Source organism: Herpailurus yagouaroundi, unplaced genomic scaffold (genome assembly GCF_014898765.1).
Source record: "Herpailurus yagouaroundi ecotype Mexico unplaced genomic scaffold, PumYag 77, whole genome shotgun sequence".
NCBI classification, from domain to species: Eukaryota; Metazoa; Chordata; class Mammalia; order Carnivora; family Felidae; genus Herpailurus; species Herpailurus yagouaroundi.
In genome coordinates this window covers 85,230,999-85,249,579 of record NW_024412388.1, presented here as the reverse complement: position 1 = coordinate 85,249,579, position 18,581 = coordinate 85,230,999, and the positions used below count along the sequence as shown (strand labels likewise).

Below are 18,581 nucleotides of genomic sequence, written 5' to 3'. Positions count from 1 at the left end.
CTGGGCGCTGCGGCCGCTGCCCAGCGCCCGGGACTCCCCGCCCTCCCGCGCGACCCCGCGCCCGGGCGGGCGGCGCTAGCGGCGGGCGGGGGGCGGGGAGGGGAGAGGGGGCTCGTCTGGGGGTAGCCGCCTCCTCTGCAGCCTGCTGGCGCCTCGAAACCCGGACCTGCCTCCGCCTCTTCCTCCAGCGACTCCATCCCTCCTCCCGCGCCTCGTCCTCCCGCCGCCCCCGCCGCCGCGCCCCCGGTGGCTGCCTCGGCGGACCCGGGAGGGGGCCCGCCGCGTCCGCCGCCCGCTCGGCTCGGCCCGGCCCGGGAGGCGTGCATGCCCCTGCTGCCCGCGGCGCTCACCAGCAGCATGCTCTATTTCCAGATGGTGATCATGGCAGGGACGGTGATGCTGGCGTACTACTTCGAGTACACCGACACGTTCACCGTGAACGTGCAGGGCTTCTTCTGCCACGACAGCGCCTACCGCAAGCCCTACCCGGGCCCGGAGGACAGCAGCGCCGTGCCCCCCGTGCTCCTCTACTCGCTGGCCGCCGGCGTCCCCGTGCTCGTGGTAAGCCCTGGGGGGCCCGCCCTGGCGTCGGACTCCCTTCTGTCGCCCCTCACCTTCGGGGTGGAGGCCCCGCTGAGGGTCTGGGCGCGGCAGCTTTGCCTTCTAAGTTCCTCCAAGTTGTGGGCAGCCCCTTCCCCAGAGGACATTCTTCTAGGGCGCGTCAGGGGTGGGTGCGAAGGAATCCCGCACCTCTCCCCACATGCCACCCCCGCACCCCCTGCTGCGGCTGCAGTATTGGGTGGCGGGGAGGAGGATGAGAGGGAAGGGGGCCGTGGGAGGTGATGGGTGGGGGGTCGGAGCTGGGGAGGAGGTGAGCCCTTGGGATGAATTTCTACTTCCTCCACTCAGTGGCCTTGCTCCGCTGGCCGCCTGCTCTGAGATTGCCCCTGGAAGATGAGCAGCGGCGGGCCGGCGGGGAGGAGAGGGCATCAGTTGCTGGGGTGTGGAGGGGACTCCTGCTTCCTGAGTCTGGGCGCGTATTCCCGTTTTACCACCGCCTTCCCTTTCACATGAAAGTGCCAGTGGGACTAAGCTGACCAGGGAACAAATAGCTAAAAAAGAATGTTGAAAACTGCTAAGTGGAACGGTCCAGCAGCAGTGCTTGCTGAAAAGCAGGAGCTGTGTCCAAATTACAAGATTCATTTAAAGGCTGCTCCAGTCTAATCTCTGGGCATCTTAAGTCCTTATCTCTGATAGCTTTGCTTAGAATGCCTTGGAGGTTTTGGGACTGTGTGTGTGTGTGTGTGTGTGTGTGTGTGTGTGTGTGTGTATAAGGACATACACGCATATACACACACGTATAATTATTAGAAGGATTACCACATAATAATTTACATATGTGAATATGGTGCAAAGTTATTGGTAGAACTGGTGGTGTTTCTTAAAGAAAACATTATGGTTCCTCTGTTATTGTCAAAGTATTGGAGGTTTCCTTCCAGTGGTACCGCTTCTCTCTCTCTCTTTCAACTCTCAATAGATAGCAAACAGGAAATTGGAAAATGAAGAGGACAGGGAAGAGGAAGTTTTATTTTAGTGGCTGAATGTGTACATTTTAACAATGAATGTTGAGAACATCGATGATATATCCTGGGTTTGGATATTCATGTTTGCTTTGATTTTAGGGGAAATGATTTAATATTTTTTCCAAATAATGGGAAGTTCCTAACACACATAATGGAATCCCACCAAGGAACTTCTTGATAACTTCAAAGTAACTTCGTTTATCACAGGTACCATGATAGTTGACTTGCACCAGAAAACGTTTTGTTTTGTTTTAGTGTTGTAATTTTCTAGAAATCCAGCTTCATGTTTGTGTTCTCTTCCATTTGAAAAACTGAAAAAAGAAAGAAAATGTAGTCATTGGAGGGATTCTTTCTGCTTTCTGCAGATGTTGGGTTTTCAGGCACATGTTTTCTGGGTGACTAAATAGCTCAGGGTTTTTTGTTTTTGTTTTTGTTTTTTTAAGAAAAAAGCCTGTCACTTTTAGGTCACTTGTTTGGTTGCAACCATAATCAATAATGTCTGTAACGCTTCCCTTGGTAATTACTGTTCTGTGTCTTATTTAAATGAGATAGCACTCTTCAGATCCTGACCACCCATCCTTGGTGGCAAGTGTCAGTTAGAGACAAGAACGTATTGGCCCAAAGATGTTGATTATTTCCTACTAGGAGGAGAAAGGGAATTAGTCATTACTGAGTGCCTACTTTGGACTGATGGCATTTAGTCCTCAGTGCATTCCTCTCCAAATAACATTTGAGGACGCTGAGGATCAGATAATAAAATGGAAGGAGCTGAAAATAAAAATGGGAGGTGTGGTGTTTTTATGCCCATGGGACTGGCACCAAATGCCATAGTACTTCTACTGCTTCCAGAGAGCATGTTCTCAGAAAGAGGATGAGAGGGCTGATGCGGCAGGCATGGAGAATAAAAATTGAGAGGTTTTAAAAGGGAGGATCTCACTTGATTCCCATCATATTTTGACGTTCAGTCCTTTAGTTGCAAGAGAAAGAATTTGGGGGGGGTCAGTCTGAAGGGAAGGAAGTGTTGGCTTTTAGAGGCTACCTTCGCTGCTGGCCCTTGTTTTCCCTTCTGCTTTTCCAAGCAGTATGTTCTCATAGTAATGGCAGTCCTGCCTTTCCATTCCTCTTGAGAATACTGGCTTGGCACAGTCACTCTACATGGAAATGATGTTATCAGTAATAATACTAGTAATGCCCATGATTTGTCGCGTTATATACCTTATACCCATTTAATATTTGCATTATCTATGAAAGCAATTATTATTCTTGTCACCTAACATTTGCAAAAACTGAGGCTTAGAAAGGTAAACTAATTGCCCAAGGACCAGGGCTAAAAATGTCCTACTCAGAATTGTAACCCTACTTTGTTGAACTCCCCAGCTGGAGTCTTTTCTATTATAATATACAAATTCAGCTTACTCATAAGTCATGCTTCTGAATAAATGCCTCAAACAGTCTCTGTCCCCATCGCTTACATTTCTTGGACTGTAGTGATGAAGCTTCTTCATATTGTATATTTTTTTACCCTTCAAACATCATTTTTAATTCTTTAGATTAATTTGAAAAGTAGCTCTCCTCACTACCACAATCAGTGGCTTTGTTTCACACTTGCTAAATTCATTTATCTAAAAATCAAAAGCAATATGTATTTTTAGTTTTATCATTTTTATGTAGTATTGTTTTGGGGCCCAGGTTTGGAATCTAACAAATTTGGATTTAGATTCAAAGTGCTTCCTGTTGCGGTGTTAACTGTTGGGAACCCTACTTGCTGTGTAACCTTGAACAACTTTGTTTAATCTTGTTAAGCCTCAACTTCCTAAGTCTCAGGATTGTGCATATTAAATTAGATGTAATACATGAATGTCATCCTTTGGCCCATAGTGGATACTTCATAAGAGATAAGAGATCAGTAAATCATCAGCATTATTAATGAAGTGATAATTCAGTAAATGTTTATTGAATTCCTGTGTTTCAAGACAGAGTAGAGGTTATAAAGAGAACTTCAAAAATAAACCAAACTCCTAAGGAGTTTACAGCCTAATTTGGGAAATCAAGTAAATATGCCAAGGTCATAGTATAAATCACCATAATAGAAGTGTGTACACACACACACACACACACACACACACACACACACGTACACACGCCACAAAGACTTCCGGTGGTTCAGAAGAAGATAAGATCATTTTTATTTGGAGGGGTGGGGAAAGGCTTCATGAAGAAAGTGGTGGCATTTGAGATGTGACTTGAAGAAGAGTCTGGAGTGGAGTTTGAGTTGGGACATCACAGAAGCAGCTACCTGGACAACCACTTGGTAGCAGAAAATGCAGGCTGTACTCTTGAAGCAGCAGTTGGTTTGTCTTGTTTCTCAGAGTGTTGTGTGGGGAACACAGAGGTTATATGGCTGAAGAGGAAGACTAGGGTCTCATTAGTGAGTCCTGGAATGGCAGGCTGAAAGTTTTTCTCAATCTGTTGGGAATGGACTAGGGACATTGTCTGATGGGTGGTGTTTTAAGACATTTTGGGGACAGTAAAAACACCAAAAAAGAATTTTGAACTCTTATCCTACAAGCCTATTTGTGTTGTGAGATATTAGTTTAATTGTGTTTTCAGAAAATGCCTATAATTTGGGCTCATTTACAAAGACATATTGTATAAGCTCTTTGACAATGTCCTGTTCAGTTTGATCTGTGTAGCATTTGCTAAAGCACCACATATGGAATTTATAGATACAAATTTAATTAGTGATCTTTGATTTTTTTCATTGATTGAAAGAACTGGTGGTGACAATGGTTTCTGCTCCCCAAATTTGGATACAGTGGCCATGAGCAGCTATTTTTTGCTCCTTAGATCATTAAGCAACACGGGTGATTTGAAGGAGACCAAAGCTAGAGCGTTCTTCATAGAGCCAGAACCAAGGCAGAGAAAATCCAGCAGGGAGCAGGGTGGGTTTGAGGGTTAGGGAGTATCTCTGATTCCTATATCTGCATTCTCAGGAAACTCCCTTTGGACTCTGAGGTTCCGAGGGATATAGCTACTGCTGCTATCCCAAGGGTATCGCATCACTAAATGTGGCCGAGATACATGATGACAGAAAGGCATTCTGTATCCAGGGCTCCATCTTGTTAGATCAGAGTGCCTAAAGCTTTCCCATAGACCTCTTCTCCTGTGAACCTTACCTTGAGTGCTCGCTCCTATTTCTACTCCTAGAACTCATGCCTGTGGCCTGGTGCAGGAGCAGCATGGATATGGATGTCAGACAAGTCTAGATTCTTATCTGCATTTCTCTCACTTACTATATGTGTGACCTTGGGCAAAATTTTCTTACTCATAAACTGGAGATGAAAATGCCTACCTCTTGGAAGGCAGTGCATGTAAAGGTTAAGATCACAGACTCTGGAGTCAGACTGTTTGGGTTTGAAGCCCAGATCTGCCACTTTCCTACTGTGTGAACCTGAGCCAGTCTTTCTAGGCTTCAGTTTCTTCCACTGTAAAATGGAGATAATATGAGTATTGGCCTCATAGGATTATTAAGAGTATGAAATGGGTTAACATATATGTCAGAGTAGTGCCCAGCTAACTACGTGTCACCTACCATTAGTCCTCTCCAGGTTGTGATGATTAATCAAGATAATCTAAGGCACCTAGCAAAATACATTTGTTAGTGGATTCCAGGGCTGATGAAATACTAGACGTGGACAGAGGCCACCTAGCTCAGTCCACTCACCCACAAAAATTGGGGTGTCTGAATTGCAAGAATAGCAAAAATCAGAACTCTGTTATTGACCTCAAGTAATGATTCCTACCTTTGATGACTCCTCTATTTTTTCAAGTAAGCTGACACTAGCTAATATCTCCTATGCACCAGAAACTGTGCTAGATACGTTTAATGCTCACTATTGTAGTACTTTCTTTAAACACAAACACTGTCATTAAATCCACTTAAAAATGAGAAATAGGATGTTTAGTGGGATTATGTATCAGACCTGTGTTAAGTTATTTAAATCCATTCATTAATTTTACCTTCAGCTTATGAAGGATAGTGAAAAGGTTGGAGGGCCAACCAGGAGTCCCACGGTGACAGTGCCAGAATCATGGAAGCCCGTGCCTCTAGTTCTTTACCTTAACACGTTAAACAAATCGTTCAAGATTTTTGAGTCATAGTGATTCAATACTAGAAGAGTCAACATTTTCTCAAATCATTTATCCTCAATTTCAGCTTTTCTGGTTTGATCAGAAGCTTTGTGTTCCAGTGTAGATAATGGTTTCAATGTGTGGTGTAGGAGATTGTTTTGTTTCCTGTGAAGCTTGAAATGTTGTGGAGAGGTGGGTGGTGGCAGAAGGATTCAGAGATATTTCTGTTATTCTGATCTGAAGCCATCTTTCTTATCTGTGTAGCATGCACTGACACAGTGCTGCAGGCATCTGCATTTAGGTGAAACCACCCTCCAGTTCTAGACCTGGCGTGTGGAGGGCTGAGGCGGCCTTATTTCTGAGGAATTTTTTTTAAATGGGACCTACCACTAGATTTGGGGTGCAGTGAACACAGTGAAATTGTGTATAAATACTATGTATACACATATGCACATTGTATACAAACACACACACACGTTTTCCTAGTAAGAGGCTCCATAGCTTTATCAGATTATCAGAGATATCCAAGATTCCCTGAAAGGTGGATACACTTTGAGGGTTTATGAATCTGGTTAAACTCCTCCTTATATCTCTTAGGACCTTGCTTCACTTAGATATTCTCATTCATATTCATTCATTCATATTTTCCCTCCCTCCCTGTATTCCTTTTTGTCTCCCTTTTTCCACAGATCTCCTCCACTTTGCATACCGATGAAGAGATGGTGATGCTGAGGGAAAGGCTGAAGCTGGTCTGAAAACCAGCTAGTTTTCCTCTGCTTCTCCTTCTCCTCTCCCCCTTTTCCTTCTGCCTCTCCTCCTCCCCATCCCTGTCTCCCTTTTTCTCTTCCTGTCTTCTTTGCCCCGCCTATGCCTATCACTTGGTAATCCTGTGGCTTTTCTGAGCCAGTTACCTTATCTGAAAAATGTTGACTCATTTCTTCCTACCAGCTGTTGTGAGTATCAAATAGGTGAGAATACACTTTGGAGACAATATGAGGAAAACATAATGTGAGTGGATTACATGAGTTACATACCCAGTTTGTCACTGGAGATGATTACAAAACAAATATTTCCAGGGAGCAATATGGATACCATCTATTAAGTTGGCATTGTATCATATTAACTTTTAAACTTGCATCACCCCAAAAAGACATTATTTAGAAAAGTTTTAAATGGTGATAACGCACCTACTATGTACTATGTATAATGCTCTTGCTTGAACTTGTATAATGAGTCAGGCATATTACTGACCTTCAAGAGTTCAGATATTATGCGTGAAGTTACAGCTTCAAGCCTTCGTTTTCTTGTCTGTGAAATTGAAGTAATGATACTTAACATGATACCTTATAAGAATTAAATATAAGCATTTAATAACTGATAGCTGCTCTTTTAGCATAAATGCTAATAGTATTTATTGATAGTGCACAGCAAAATGACATCATACTCAATCATTTCTTTTGAATGAATGAGATAAACCATTTACTTTTCACTTTAACACTTTCATAAAGTATATGCATTAACACATCTAGGGAGCTTAGGCAATTTACTCCAGCTGGTAAATGACACATCCAGGATCTGAATCTATTACTTTAAGTCCAGTGCTCTGTTGACTACATGCAGTTTTCCACTAATTTGATTCACAACGTAAAATGGCGGGATTCCCAGAAGGCAGGGGTGAGTTAAAACATATAGATTATATATCAATGTGCTGTTTACAGTATCCATATGTTTGTTAATGTACAACCAGATATGAAAAGGATGTTCAAAAACATGTTCAAAGACAAAACTTCACTGGCTTTTAGAATCAATGGAGTGACCAGTAGAACAGCTCAACATTCCCATTCATGCAAGAGACAAGTTCTGATCTCAGAGATCTTAACCTATAGTTAGGAGGATCCTTTTAACAGACTTTGGAAAATCATAAAGAATATCCTTTAGATGGAAGATATTTTAGAATATGTGAAACGGAGTTATATCTTCAGTACTATCGAAACTATTTCTCAGAATGCCAGTTGTCACTCAGCAAGCTGGTTATGTTTTTAGTCCTATTATGACAGATGTAGTTTGAAAGTCTGTCAGTAAAACCACCATTTTGTTGTTGTTGTTGTTGTTGTTGTTGTTGTTGTTATTGTTATTGCTGTGAAAAACAGAGTCCTAAAGATTTTTTCCCATCCAGGTGCATTTAAAATTCTAAAGGCAGTGTTTTGGTGGACATTTCTCAATGAGACAACATGTGTGAGTGAATGTGTGTGTGTGTGTGTGTGTGTGTGTGTGTGTGTGTGTAGTGAATATATATAAGAAATTCCAAGCTTATTATACACACACACACACACACACACACACACACACACACACACATACATGGTCTGTAATAAACTTGGAATTTCTTACATGGATTAATTTTTATCTCCCTTGCTTCTAACCTATATAATGCTCCCACATCCATTCCCCCCTAAAAAAAAAAAACAAAAACAAAAACAAAAAACAAACTTTATGGAACATTCTGCAATATCTGTTCGGACCTAGCACCGCCTCTTCTGAGCAAGTCTCTTGGACACCCACAGATAAAATAGGTGCATTCTCCTCTATGGTTCCTTAGCTTTTTAAACAAATTATAATATTAAAATAACCTAATATTTTTCTTTATATTGTATTATTTTTATTTATGTTTCCATCACTAGCCTTGAACATCTCAAAATCAGGGTATTATAATCTGACTCAAGCTAATTTGATCCTACCCAATCTGTTTGGTTATTTTTGGTAGATAAGGTATCCAGGCACCAACTGAGGTTTACAATGATGAGGTTATAATGACCAAATTCTGCTGAGCACGTAGTTACATAACCATTCATTAAAATAGGCAAAGTAGTCCATATGCCCTGTCCTGTAAGTTTAGTGAACTGGCAGCTTTTTATCCTTTGAGGTGTTTTAAGTGTATGAAACCCTGTATGAAAGGTTCAGCACAGACAAGGTGGAATTCTGTGCCCTGTCATGACATGCTTCATGCAGAAATCTTCCTAAACCAATGGCTGGACTCTAGATGCACTGAGAATAAGCCATTGGGATATAGGTTATAGGCCTCACTGGAGGCCTATAGTTTGTTCATTCAAGATTGGGGAACTATTTTAGTCAATCCACATAGCTTGAAAATATTCAGTTTCATCAGTAAAGAGTCTATTTTTAGCATTCATCATGTTAATTAAAAGTAATTGCTTTCATCAATAAAAAATCATTTTTATATCCATAATGTTAATTAAATCAGTTATTAATTAACATACCGACAGCAAAAAGACTTGTAGCAGCCTCTTTGGATTGGGACTTTTCTGGTAAAATGCTGGTGACTTCCCAGGACTTCCTTCCTCCCTATCTTCCTCATTCCTTCTTTCCCTGAACAAATATTTGGTGGCCACCTTCCGTGTATAGTATACCTTGAAAATAAGGCTAAAAGAGCTTACTTGACTTGGCTGCAAATCCCAGAACCAGGATTAAATTTCATCTCTCCCTTCTTCAAATCTTTCAAAGCAGTATCGTGAAATAAAAGACTTATGAAATCATAGGTCAGTTAAATACAAATGTAGTCCTGACATATCTACGTAATACCAAAATAGCTTGTGGCATTTCCTCTCTAAGAGAAGCAGGATTTGTGTTGATATAACCAGAACCTCTATTCTGAGTAAATTGTGTATTGTGTTTCTCATGTGATGATCCCCCCTTTTTAAAGAGTGCTTTAAACCATGCCAGCAAAAACTGTACTTTTCTATCAAGACTTTTTATTGAGATTTCAGAGTTAGCATTTTCTCACACTGGGGTGCACAGAAGCACTTTTCACACTGAGAAGCATCTTATATTTCCAGAGATCTCATCAAAGCAGAATGCCAAGTTTTCACAGACACCAAAATTGAGCGGTCTTGGATAGAGATAGTGCACCTGGAGCCTCATCTTGTAATTTAAAATGAAGTCCTGACATTTCCAATTAAAAAACAAAACAATATCTTTGGGTTGGTGACAATGACCTCTTCCTTCACAAGTGCCTTTACAGTGTTGGGTTCGCTCAGTTACTAAACTGAATGAAGAGACTTAGTCAAAACTACGTGACAACCCTTTTGGTCTTTCACAAAGAGACCTTTGTTTCTTCTTCTTTCTGGCTCCTAATCACATGATGATTTGGGGTCCCCTTTTTATTTCTCCTGGGGCTAAGTCTAGAATACAGATACAGGAATCCAGTAGACACTTTATTCAAGCCACACTATCAGGTTCTTTCTGCCATTCTATTTTTGGAAAAGATTTGTGAATCCAGTGTTAGGAGATGCTTCTTTGTAGCTGGAATATTTTTTTAGTCATGAAAACAGCCTTAGAGATCATGTAGTTTGATCTCTTAATTTTCAAATGAATGGCCAGATAAATTAAGTGACTTGCCCTAGGCCATGCAACTAATGAGGAATTACACAAATAGCTGTCATATTGGTATATATCAGGCATTGCTGTAAGTACTTTACATGTATTAACTAATTTAATCCTCACATCATTGGAGATAGACACTCTTGTTATCTCAGTTTGCTGATGAGGACACTGAGGCACAAAAAGATTAAGCAACTAAGCCTGTGACCCCCCAGTAAGGAACTGGCATAATTCAGCAGAATGGCAGATATGTGTTTTTAACATAGGGATGGTCCTTGTCCCCTTACCTTTTTTTTTTTTTTTTTGCCATCTCTTGGTTGGGGGTGGGGGCTAAGTCCATCTGCAAGTAATCGCTCTGCAGAGCAGTATCAGTTGGGAGAGAGAAATTAAGGGTATGTGATTATTACAGTAGTTTTCTCCTTGTGGCTTTAAACTGTTGACTGAAAAGATTTCACTGAATATTATAGTTACAGTTGACGAAGTCTGCGATAGTGAAGAGGTGCTGTAACAGATAAGGAAAAGAGTGCTTAGTTCTCAAATCATTTGGTTCTATGATGTCTTCTTTTGTGCTCCTAACATCAAATCTTTTCAGACAAAAAGTAAAACTACATTTGAAGCCTGCTACAAGTAGATGTAACAGAAAACTACCCATTTTTGAGAGCTTGTTTGGAGGTTCTAGCAGGGGAGCGCAGCTACTCATATACCCTTGACTGAAGAAGGGTCCTCCTCTATCGGGGAAGGTTGTCCTCTTCGACTGAGTGAGCTTCTAGAGGGACACACGTGGAGCAGTGAGGGAGGAAGGGGACACCCGCCTAGCCAGCCAGATCAGCTGAATCAACCCTGGCGATCAATGGGGTGACAGATGTCGCAGCCAGATCGCCCTCACATCCGAAACCTACACGTTTTTGATGCACAGATTCCAAATTCTTATTGTGTGATTTTAACATAACACAATATAATGTAATTATAACACTAAATGTAATTAACATTATAGCTTATCTACTGCACTCAAGGCAGAGTCATTACGTTAAGTTAGGCAACTAGTTAGAGGCATGGAAGAAATACTCAGTGATGTGTGTGTGTATGTATGTATGTATATACATTTATTTTAAAAAATTAAGTATGTATATTTCAAGGAAGAACATAGACTTTATATATTTATATATTTTGAAGTCCTTTTTCTTTGAAGGGACTTAGAAATACTCCTAAAATGATTGTAGAAATTTTGGGTCCGATCCTGTACTGCCATTTTCTGCGAAACAGCAGTGACTTAAGAAATCAGTTCTCTGCTGTGCTTTATGATATTTTCCCTGCTCTTCATTCCCATTTGCTTAAATACTTCCCAGCCTTTACTTTGAGTGACTCAAATCCCACTTTTTTCATGACTCTTCCTTTGATGCCTTCTTATCAACAGGGATCTACCTTTCTTTTAAAATCCTTTTTGAATAATAGTCTGTCCTCTTACATCTTCCCATAAAAGTGTAGTTGCAGGTGTGGGATGGGGCGCTGCAGAGAAAGCAAAATGAAATAAAAGGAACAGTAGCAATAATGAATGTATTCCTGTTTGGAAAGAGTGAATGCTATTGGTAGGATTGGTAATAAATTTTGTGTATGCAGGTTTTATGATGATCTGAAATTAAAATGAATGAAAGAAGAAAGAAAGAAAAAGAAAGAAAGAAAGAAAGAAAGAAAGAAAGAAAGAAAGAAAGAAAAAAAGAAAAAGAAAAAGAAGGAAGGAAAGAAAAGAGAGAGAGAAAGAGGGAAGAAGGGAGGGAGGGAGACTCACTGGCCTGACAGGCTGTGGCCTTTGCTCCTAACTTTGCTGCTTACTGACCTTGAGACCTTGAGAAACTCAAGTAGCTCTCCAACCTCTGTATCATTAGATATCTGGTGTGGAAGGGTTTGAACTCCACCTGGGGCAGGACTGACTCATGGCTCCTCAGATAGCCTTTTATGTGTATGAAACAAGTGTCACTAGAACACTTTACCTTACAATGTAATAAAGTCTGTTTCTCTGAGTTGTCTGCTCACAGGCGTCTCAACATTTGAAGCCATATAGAAAAACCTAGATGTTCTCCCAATGTATGATGTTATTTTTCACTTTTTTTGATTCTTGTTTTTTTGAGACTTACGAGTTTTCGTCTTCATATGGCATTGATTTGAGTCCATTTTGTCATTCTGGCTCTCACATTTGACCTCACTGGAGATGTGCTATTTTTAAGGCATGGCACCAGCCCTGAATGATGAATTTCAGGTGTACTTTCACCCCTGGCAAATACACCAGAAGTTCTGCATAGTGTTTTCTTTAATGCATTAGCCTTGGGGTCAGTATAAAGTCTCCTCGTAGTCAATCATCTCATCTGTAAAGGGAGTAAGTTAAACTTTTCTTCAAGTAGACAAAAACACTGCATGATGATGTACACTGTCTCCCTCCCATGACCACAGCAGACATTGTTAAAGTTTATGGCATTTTCTTTCCAGTTGAGACTGACCTGGGTTTCAGTCCTTGAAGTAGAATTCCAGGCAACATCTTCTAATTGGATTTGCTGTCGTGCAATCAGAAGATTACTAAAATGCTTCCAATTGTATGTAGCATACACAATGTAGTGTACTACATAGGTATGTATTATAATTATACATACATATTTTGGCCATCAAAAAATTATAAATTCCTATAGATCTGCAAATACGTCTTGTATATTTTTGCCTCTTGCTCATCTCATAGTGCCTAACATAATGCCTTTCAAATGGTAGATATAAGGAATTAGTAATGTATTTTAAGAGAACAGAATTGGAGAAGCAGGAATTAAAATTATTTGCGGTAACCATTCACAGATAGTTAGGCTATAAAGTTGAAATTATTTCTCTAAAACCCAAGTCTTAATATTTTAATTTACTTACCAGTCATCTCTGATTTCAGATATTTTCCCCATGTACACTCATTTTTAAAAATTTAATCAAAGTTATATAAAATATAGTCCAAAATATTTAATTCAAACGAAGAATATATCAAACACTTATTATTTTGTTTTAAAAATCTTTAACGTCATTGTATTTTGCTTCTGTAACCACCATTTCAGTCTTTCATTGTCCATAGCACATACTTGTATAACTTTAAATTGTCACTATGTAAGCATTTATGTAGTATATGTTCTTTCTTCAGCAGGTGTGACACATTCTATATTTCATTATGTTCCCCCTTCCTGCCTTTTTTAAAGAATGAATTGGTGGATTTAAAGAGCACATCATCTTCCATTCTGTTTTGTAAATCAACGACCAATACATTTTACATAGGAAATTTGTCTATATGGTAAATTACGAAACTATTTTTGATATTCTCGTGTAGGATTCAGCTAGCTGGCAGAGTTTCTAAGTGAGATAAGTCATGATTTTATTGTCACTTAGATCTCTGAATCATACTCTGTACATTTTCATTAGTAATCATAAATTAAGAGTTGAAAGATTTGACTCAATACATGGAACTATTTTTGAGAAGAGTTTCTTTCCTTAGAGAGTGATAAAAATTAATGGTACTTTAGAAAATGACATTAATGAGTAAAGAACGATTTAATGCTGCTTGGGCAGGCAAATCACTTACAACTTCAATTAACTTCAGAAGGAAGCGGGAAAATGAAATTAGGATTTTATTGTTTATGGATACTTTTCGTTGAAATTTGGGATTTTCCAATTAGCCAATGGGTGCAAATGACATAGCCTGCAAGCAATCACATTAAAGCACGATGACCTGGCATTCAGTAATTCATTCCTTCATTTATCCATTAAAAAAACATTTACTGAGTTCTCCCTGGACAAGGCTTTGTGTATGTAATGGGCGCTACGTATTCAAAGATGGCGGAAAGGATCCCTGTCCTCAAAGAAATCAAAGTTCAATGTCAGTGAAGAGTGAAAATATACTAATCCTAAAAGCTGGCAGTGAGCCTGGCGGTGGAAGATAGAAGGAAGGATGAGAGACTTCTGAGAGGAAGTGACGGTTAGCTAGTCAGGGAAGTGAGAGAAAGGCAAGAGCATACATATACAAAGTCATTTAGACTGGAGAAACCTTCCCAGGTTGAAGGAACTCCAAGAATGTCTGGAATGGAAAGGTGTGTAGTACAGAAGTAATTAGGTTCTTAACATAAGGATGCTTAGTAGAAAATACATTACAATAATTCTCAGAGCCTCCCTTACCAGCCTGAAGAGGTAAACCTTTGACACACATTCTAACTCTAAGCCTCACTTTTGCTACCTGCAAAATGAGACATCTAAATCTGCCTGTCTTACAAATAATTCTACTTCTGTGACTGATTTTAATTTAGGAAAAAACATTAGACTATTGTTTTAGAGTTTTAAGGAATCTAGGGAAATATTCCTTACATCAATCTTGGCTATCAAGTGTGTTCCAGAGGGCTTACGTTTCCCTACTTTAAAATAAAAATACTGCTGTGAAATAAATTAAAAAAAATTTTTTTAATGTGTATTTATTTTTGAAGGAGAGAGAGACAGAGTGTGAGTAGGGGAGGGGCAGAGAGAGAGGAACACACAGAATCTGAAGGAGGCTCCAGGCTCTGAGCTGTCAGCACAGAGCCTGACTTAGGGCTCGAACCCACAAACTGCGAGATCATGACCTGAGCCGAAGTCAGACACTTAACTGACTGAGCCACCCAGGTACCCCAATAAATTTTTAATTAGTTATTAAGATTACCCCTCTGACACACATATTACATGACTTTAAATCATTATGTGCAACATGGACAATGGTGAAAGATCGACAGTTAGTACAATTATGAAAGCTTATGTTGATACGCACAATCAAAATTTAAAATGGCAAGGATATTTTTGTTACTATTGCTATGTTTTGCTTCCATAATAGGACATCTTGACTTGCATTTTCTAAGTTACATAGCAGGTGTGCTTACCTACGTAGTAAATATCTTTAATTTCCTAATTTTAAATTGGAAGCTGAAGTGAAATCTATGCATCTATATGTTGCTCTAGAAATTTGAGGGCATGATATTCTGGTTCTTTTAGAAAGCATGGATTGAAATTTATGTGAAACCGCACAATACTATTCTTGGTAGGTGAAATTCATATTTTCCAGTGTATGGTATTAAGGATTAAATGTTCTTGGTTTTCTTGCAAGATGCTCTATCCTTCTAAATTTAGTCATCTAATTAAGATTTCCATTCATGGGAAGTGACTTTAAAGAGCACATAAGACAGGCTTTTATACAAACAAGCTTTGATTGGATTAATTGGATTTGCATAAATTTTATGATGTGAATGTGCTAGTGTCTTGGCTTCATTCACTTAGAAGGGATAACTTAAAGGAATTGGAAAGAGGAAACACATTAAAGGTTGCAAAGGAAGCATGTAAAAACAGTCAGGTTAATGGCATGGCAAGAATAAACCATAAGGAGCTAAAGCAGCCCAAGCTTTAGCAATATAGAAACTGGCCAAGCCTAGAAAAGCTGAGCAGCAGGAAAAAGAGGTGGACGATTCAGACAGACCACAAAATTTGGCTGTTGTTGGTTTTTTTTGTTTTTGTTTTTTGTTCTCTCGTCAGAAGATGGGTAGGCCTTGCACCTGACATGGGTTTGATTACTGGGACTAGGGGCTGTTGGTGCACTTAGGACTGAGAAGGCCAAGGCAAGGATGGCATCTAGGACTGTGGGCAGTCAGGCTTCTGGGAAGTAGGTCTAATAGAGGGTCACTTGGTCATCAGAGACCAGTGCTGCCCCAGGGTTACAGAAGAGATGGCAGCCTAGAACTGGGACACTGAAAAGTAGGGCAGAGTAGGGCCGAATAGAGGAGGCAAAGACATGGTGAGGCCTCATGTGAAGGCACATGAGTGAGACAGGGCAGGCTGGTCAGAATAAGCAAGTCCAGGGGACCGAGGGACAGAACAGGGTGGTGAGATGAGGCTCCAGGCCACACAGTCTACAATGCTAAGGGTTGGCAGCCCACATCAGGATCACCAACAGCTCAAATCAGGATCCCTTCACAGCAGGCAGTAATCAGAGCTCAGAAACCAGTTCTGAGCAGAGTCTAACAACAGATATGGGGTAATAGAATTAAGAGAGCCTTAGTGTAGAACCAAACTTTGGACCTTACAGCTGCAAGTGCAGAAGTGATCTGCAGATCGTTCATTCTGGTATTCATGCATTCATTAATAATAATGTAACATCAACAATAGCAACAACATGACCCCTTACATTTGTGTAAAGCTCTGTCATCCACAGGATGGCTCACAATAATCATGCAAGATGGTTATAATCACTTAGAGATGATAAAACCCAGGCTCAGAAAAATTAGATTTGCTCACAGTCCTGCAGCCAGACAGTAGCACAGCTTAGAATAGAGCCTGTTCCTGGTGTTTTCAACCTTTGTTTGTAAAGTACATTGCAGTAAATAAAGAAAAGGGCAACAAGTGTGAAGATAATGAGAAGGGCTCTTCTAACCTCAGGAAGTTTACAGTCCAGTCAAGGATCCATGCTCTTGTGGAAGTAACTTTAACATTTCAAAAACTCCTTCCAGGACTAGGAGAGTGCCCGAGATTTAGGAGGCACTCAGTCACTGTTTAATGTATTAATGAATATCTAGAGAAGTGTTGTGGTAGCCTACTGAAGAGAAGAATCAGTTTGGACTTAGGCCATAGAGAAGGCTTCTCTGAGAACATGGCATTTTAGCAATTCACTGACAGGATGCTTCCTTGAGAGGCAGGTGTGTTTGGATTTGGTTGGAAAGGGCAGAGAACTAATATTTATTGAGGTAGATTTAGATTCAGACATTACCTGGGTTTGGATCCTGGATCTCCTACTAATTTGTATAACACGGGACCAGTTGCTTGACCTCATTGATTCTCAGCTTTCTTTTAGTAGGTGCTCATGGTATAAAAGCTAGTGCTTTTGCGCATGGTAATTTTGGGAGAAGCTAATTTAATTTTCACAACAGTTTTATCATTTTGCATTATTATCATGCTTTTGCAAAAGAAGAAACTGAGATTCAAAAAACCTTAAGTGATTTGCATTAAAGTTACGTAATTTGAAACCAGAAAGTCTTCCTGGTTCCAAAACCCATTCTTTAAAAAAAATTTTTTTTAATATTCATTTTTGAGAGAGACAGAGCATGAGCAGGGGAGGGACAGAGAGAAAGAGAGAGAGACAGACAGACAGAATTCAAAGCAGGCCCCAGGCTCCAAGCTGTCAGCACAGATCCCAAAGCAGGGCTCAAACTCATCAGCTGTGAGATCATGACCTGAGCTGAAGTCCGACATTTAACCAACTGAGCCACCCAGGCACCCCTAAAACCCATTCTTTTTCTACCACCCTCCAGTGACATGCAAGTGATGTATTGGGGGGATCATGGGGGAATTTTTCTTCCCTTTAGTCCTTTTGATTGTGTAAGGAGTTTGTGAAGGAAAGAGTTAGGAACAAGTGAAAAGAGCAATAATTTATGTGTAATTGGAACAAGTTTGAATACAATAATGAACCATCACTGATGGAGAAAAGGATGCTTAGGGGATGAGATAAAAATTCTGTATGAACATCAAGTAGCTGAGATGCCAACTGAAAATGTAGCATTGTAAAGTAACATGAGGTAGTTCTAAAAATATAAACATATTCAACTAGTGAATCAAGATAATATTGGATTGAAATAAACAAGCAGAAAAATGTATGTCTTGTGGGTGTTTTGAATTAGAGAAAAGAGCTAGACCAGTAAGCACGTTAAATAGGAAGATGAAAGGAAACTGTTTTTTTTTTATATCTCCTTTTTTAAATTCTGCTTTTCCCAAATTATTTTTTTGAGTTTATTTTATTATTTATTTTGGGGAGGTGGGGGAGAGATAGAGAGAGAGAATCCCAAGCAGGTCTGTGCTGTCAGCACAGAGCCCAGTGAGGGGCTCCATCTCATGAACCATGAGGTCATGACCTGAGCCGAAATCAGGAATCAGGCACTTTACCAACTGCTCCACCCAGATGCCCCTCAAGTTATTCTTAATTAATGTAGGATCCCAGATAAACAGAAATGATGAAAATGTAAATGTGAGGGTTGTGGATTCTCATAGTACGATAAAAGAGAAAGCTGTCATACTACTGGATATGTGATATGAATAAAGATTTTTTTAATATATTAAAGTATTAGCAAAACCATAAAGATTGTCTGTATATGAATGTGCGGAATGGTAAGGAAACACTGACACTGAGGCATGGCCATAATGTCAGGTACACAAGTGTCCCAGTCAGATCCTACATTTGTCATAGCTAACACCATTCATTCAGATGGCAGCTATTTTGTTTGTGATTCAACCAGTCCAAGCCTCTTTTCATTTTTCCCGTACCTCTCTCTCTTCCTCCCACTCTCTCCTTTCCTTCCTTCCTTCCTTCCTCCCTCCCTCCCTCCCTCCCTCCCTTCCTTCCTTCCTTCCTTCCTTCCTTCCTTCCTTCCTTCCTTCCTTCCTTCCTTCCTTCCT

The 18,581-nt window shown here is 40.2% G+C and overlaps 1 protein-coding gene across 2 annotated transcripts in view; it reads left to right on the top strand.

Moving 5' to 3' along the window:
* Positions 1-264: 264 nt before the first annotated feature.
* The window catches only part of PLPPR5 (phospholipid phosphatase related 5), a 126,238-nt gene continuing 107,921 nt past the window's right edge, over positions 265-18,581 (top strand). For both annotated transcript variants that reach the window (XM_040471069.1, XM_040471068.1), the window contains exon 1: positions 265-561. In XM_040471069.1, the coding sequence (XP_040327003.1) occupies positions 325-561 (237 nt within the window). In that variant the 5' untranslated portion in view covers positions 265-324. The remainder of the gene's footprint in view (positions 562-18,581) is intronic.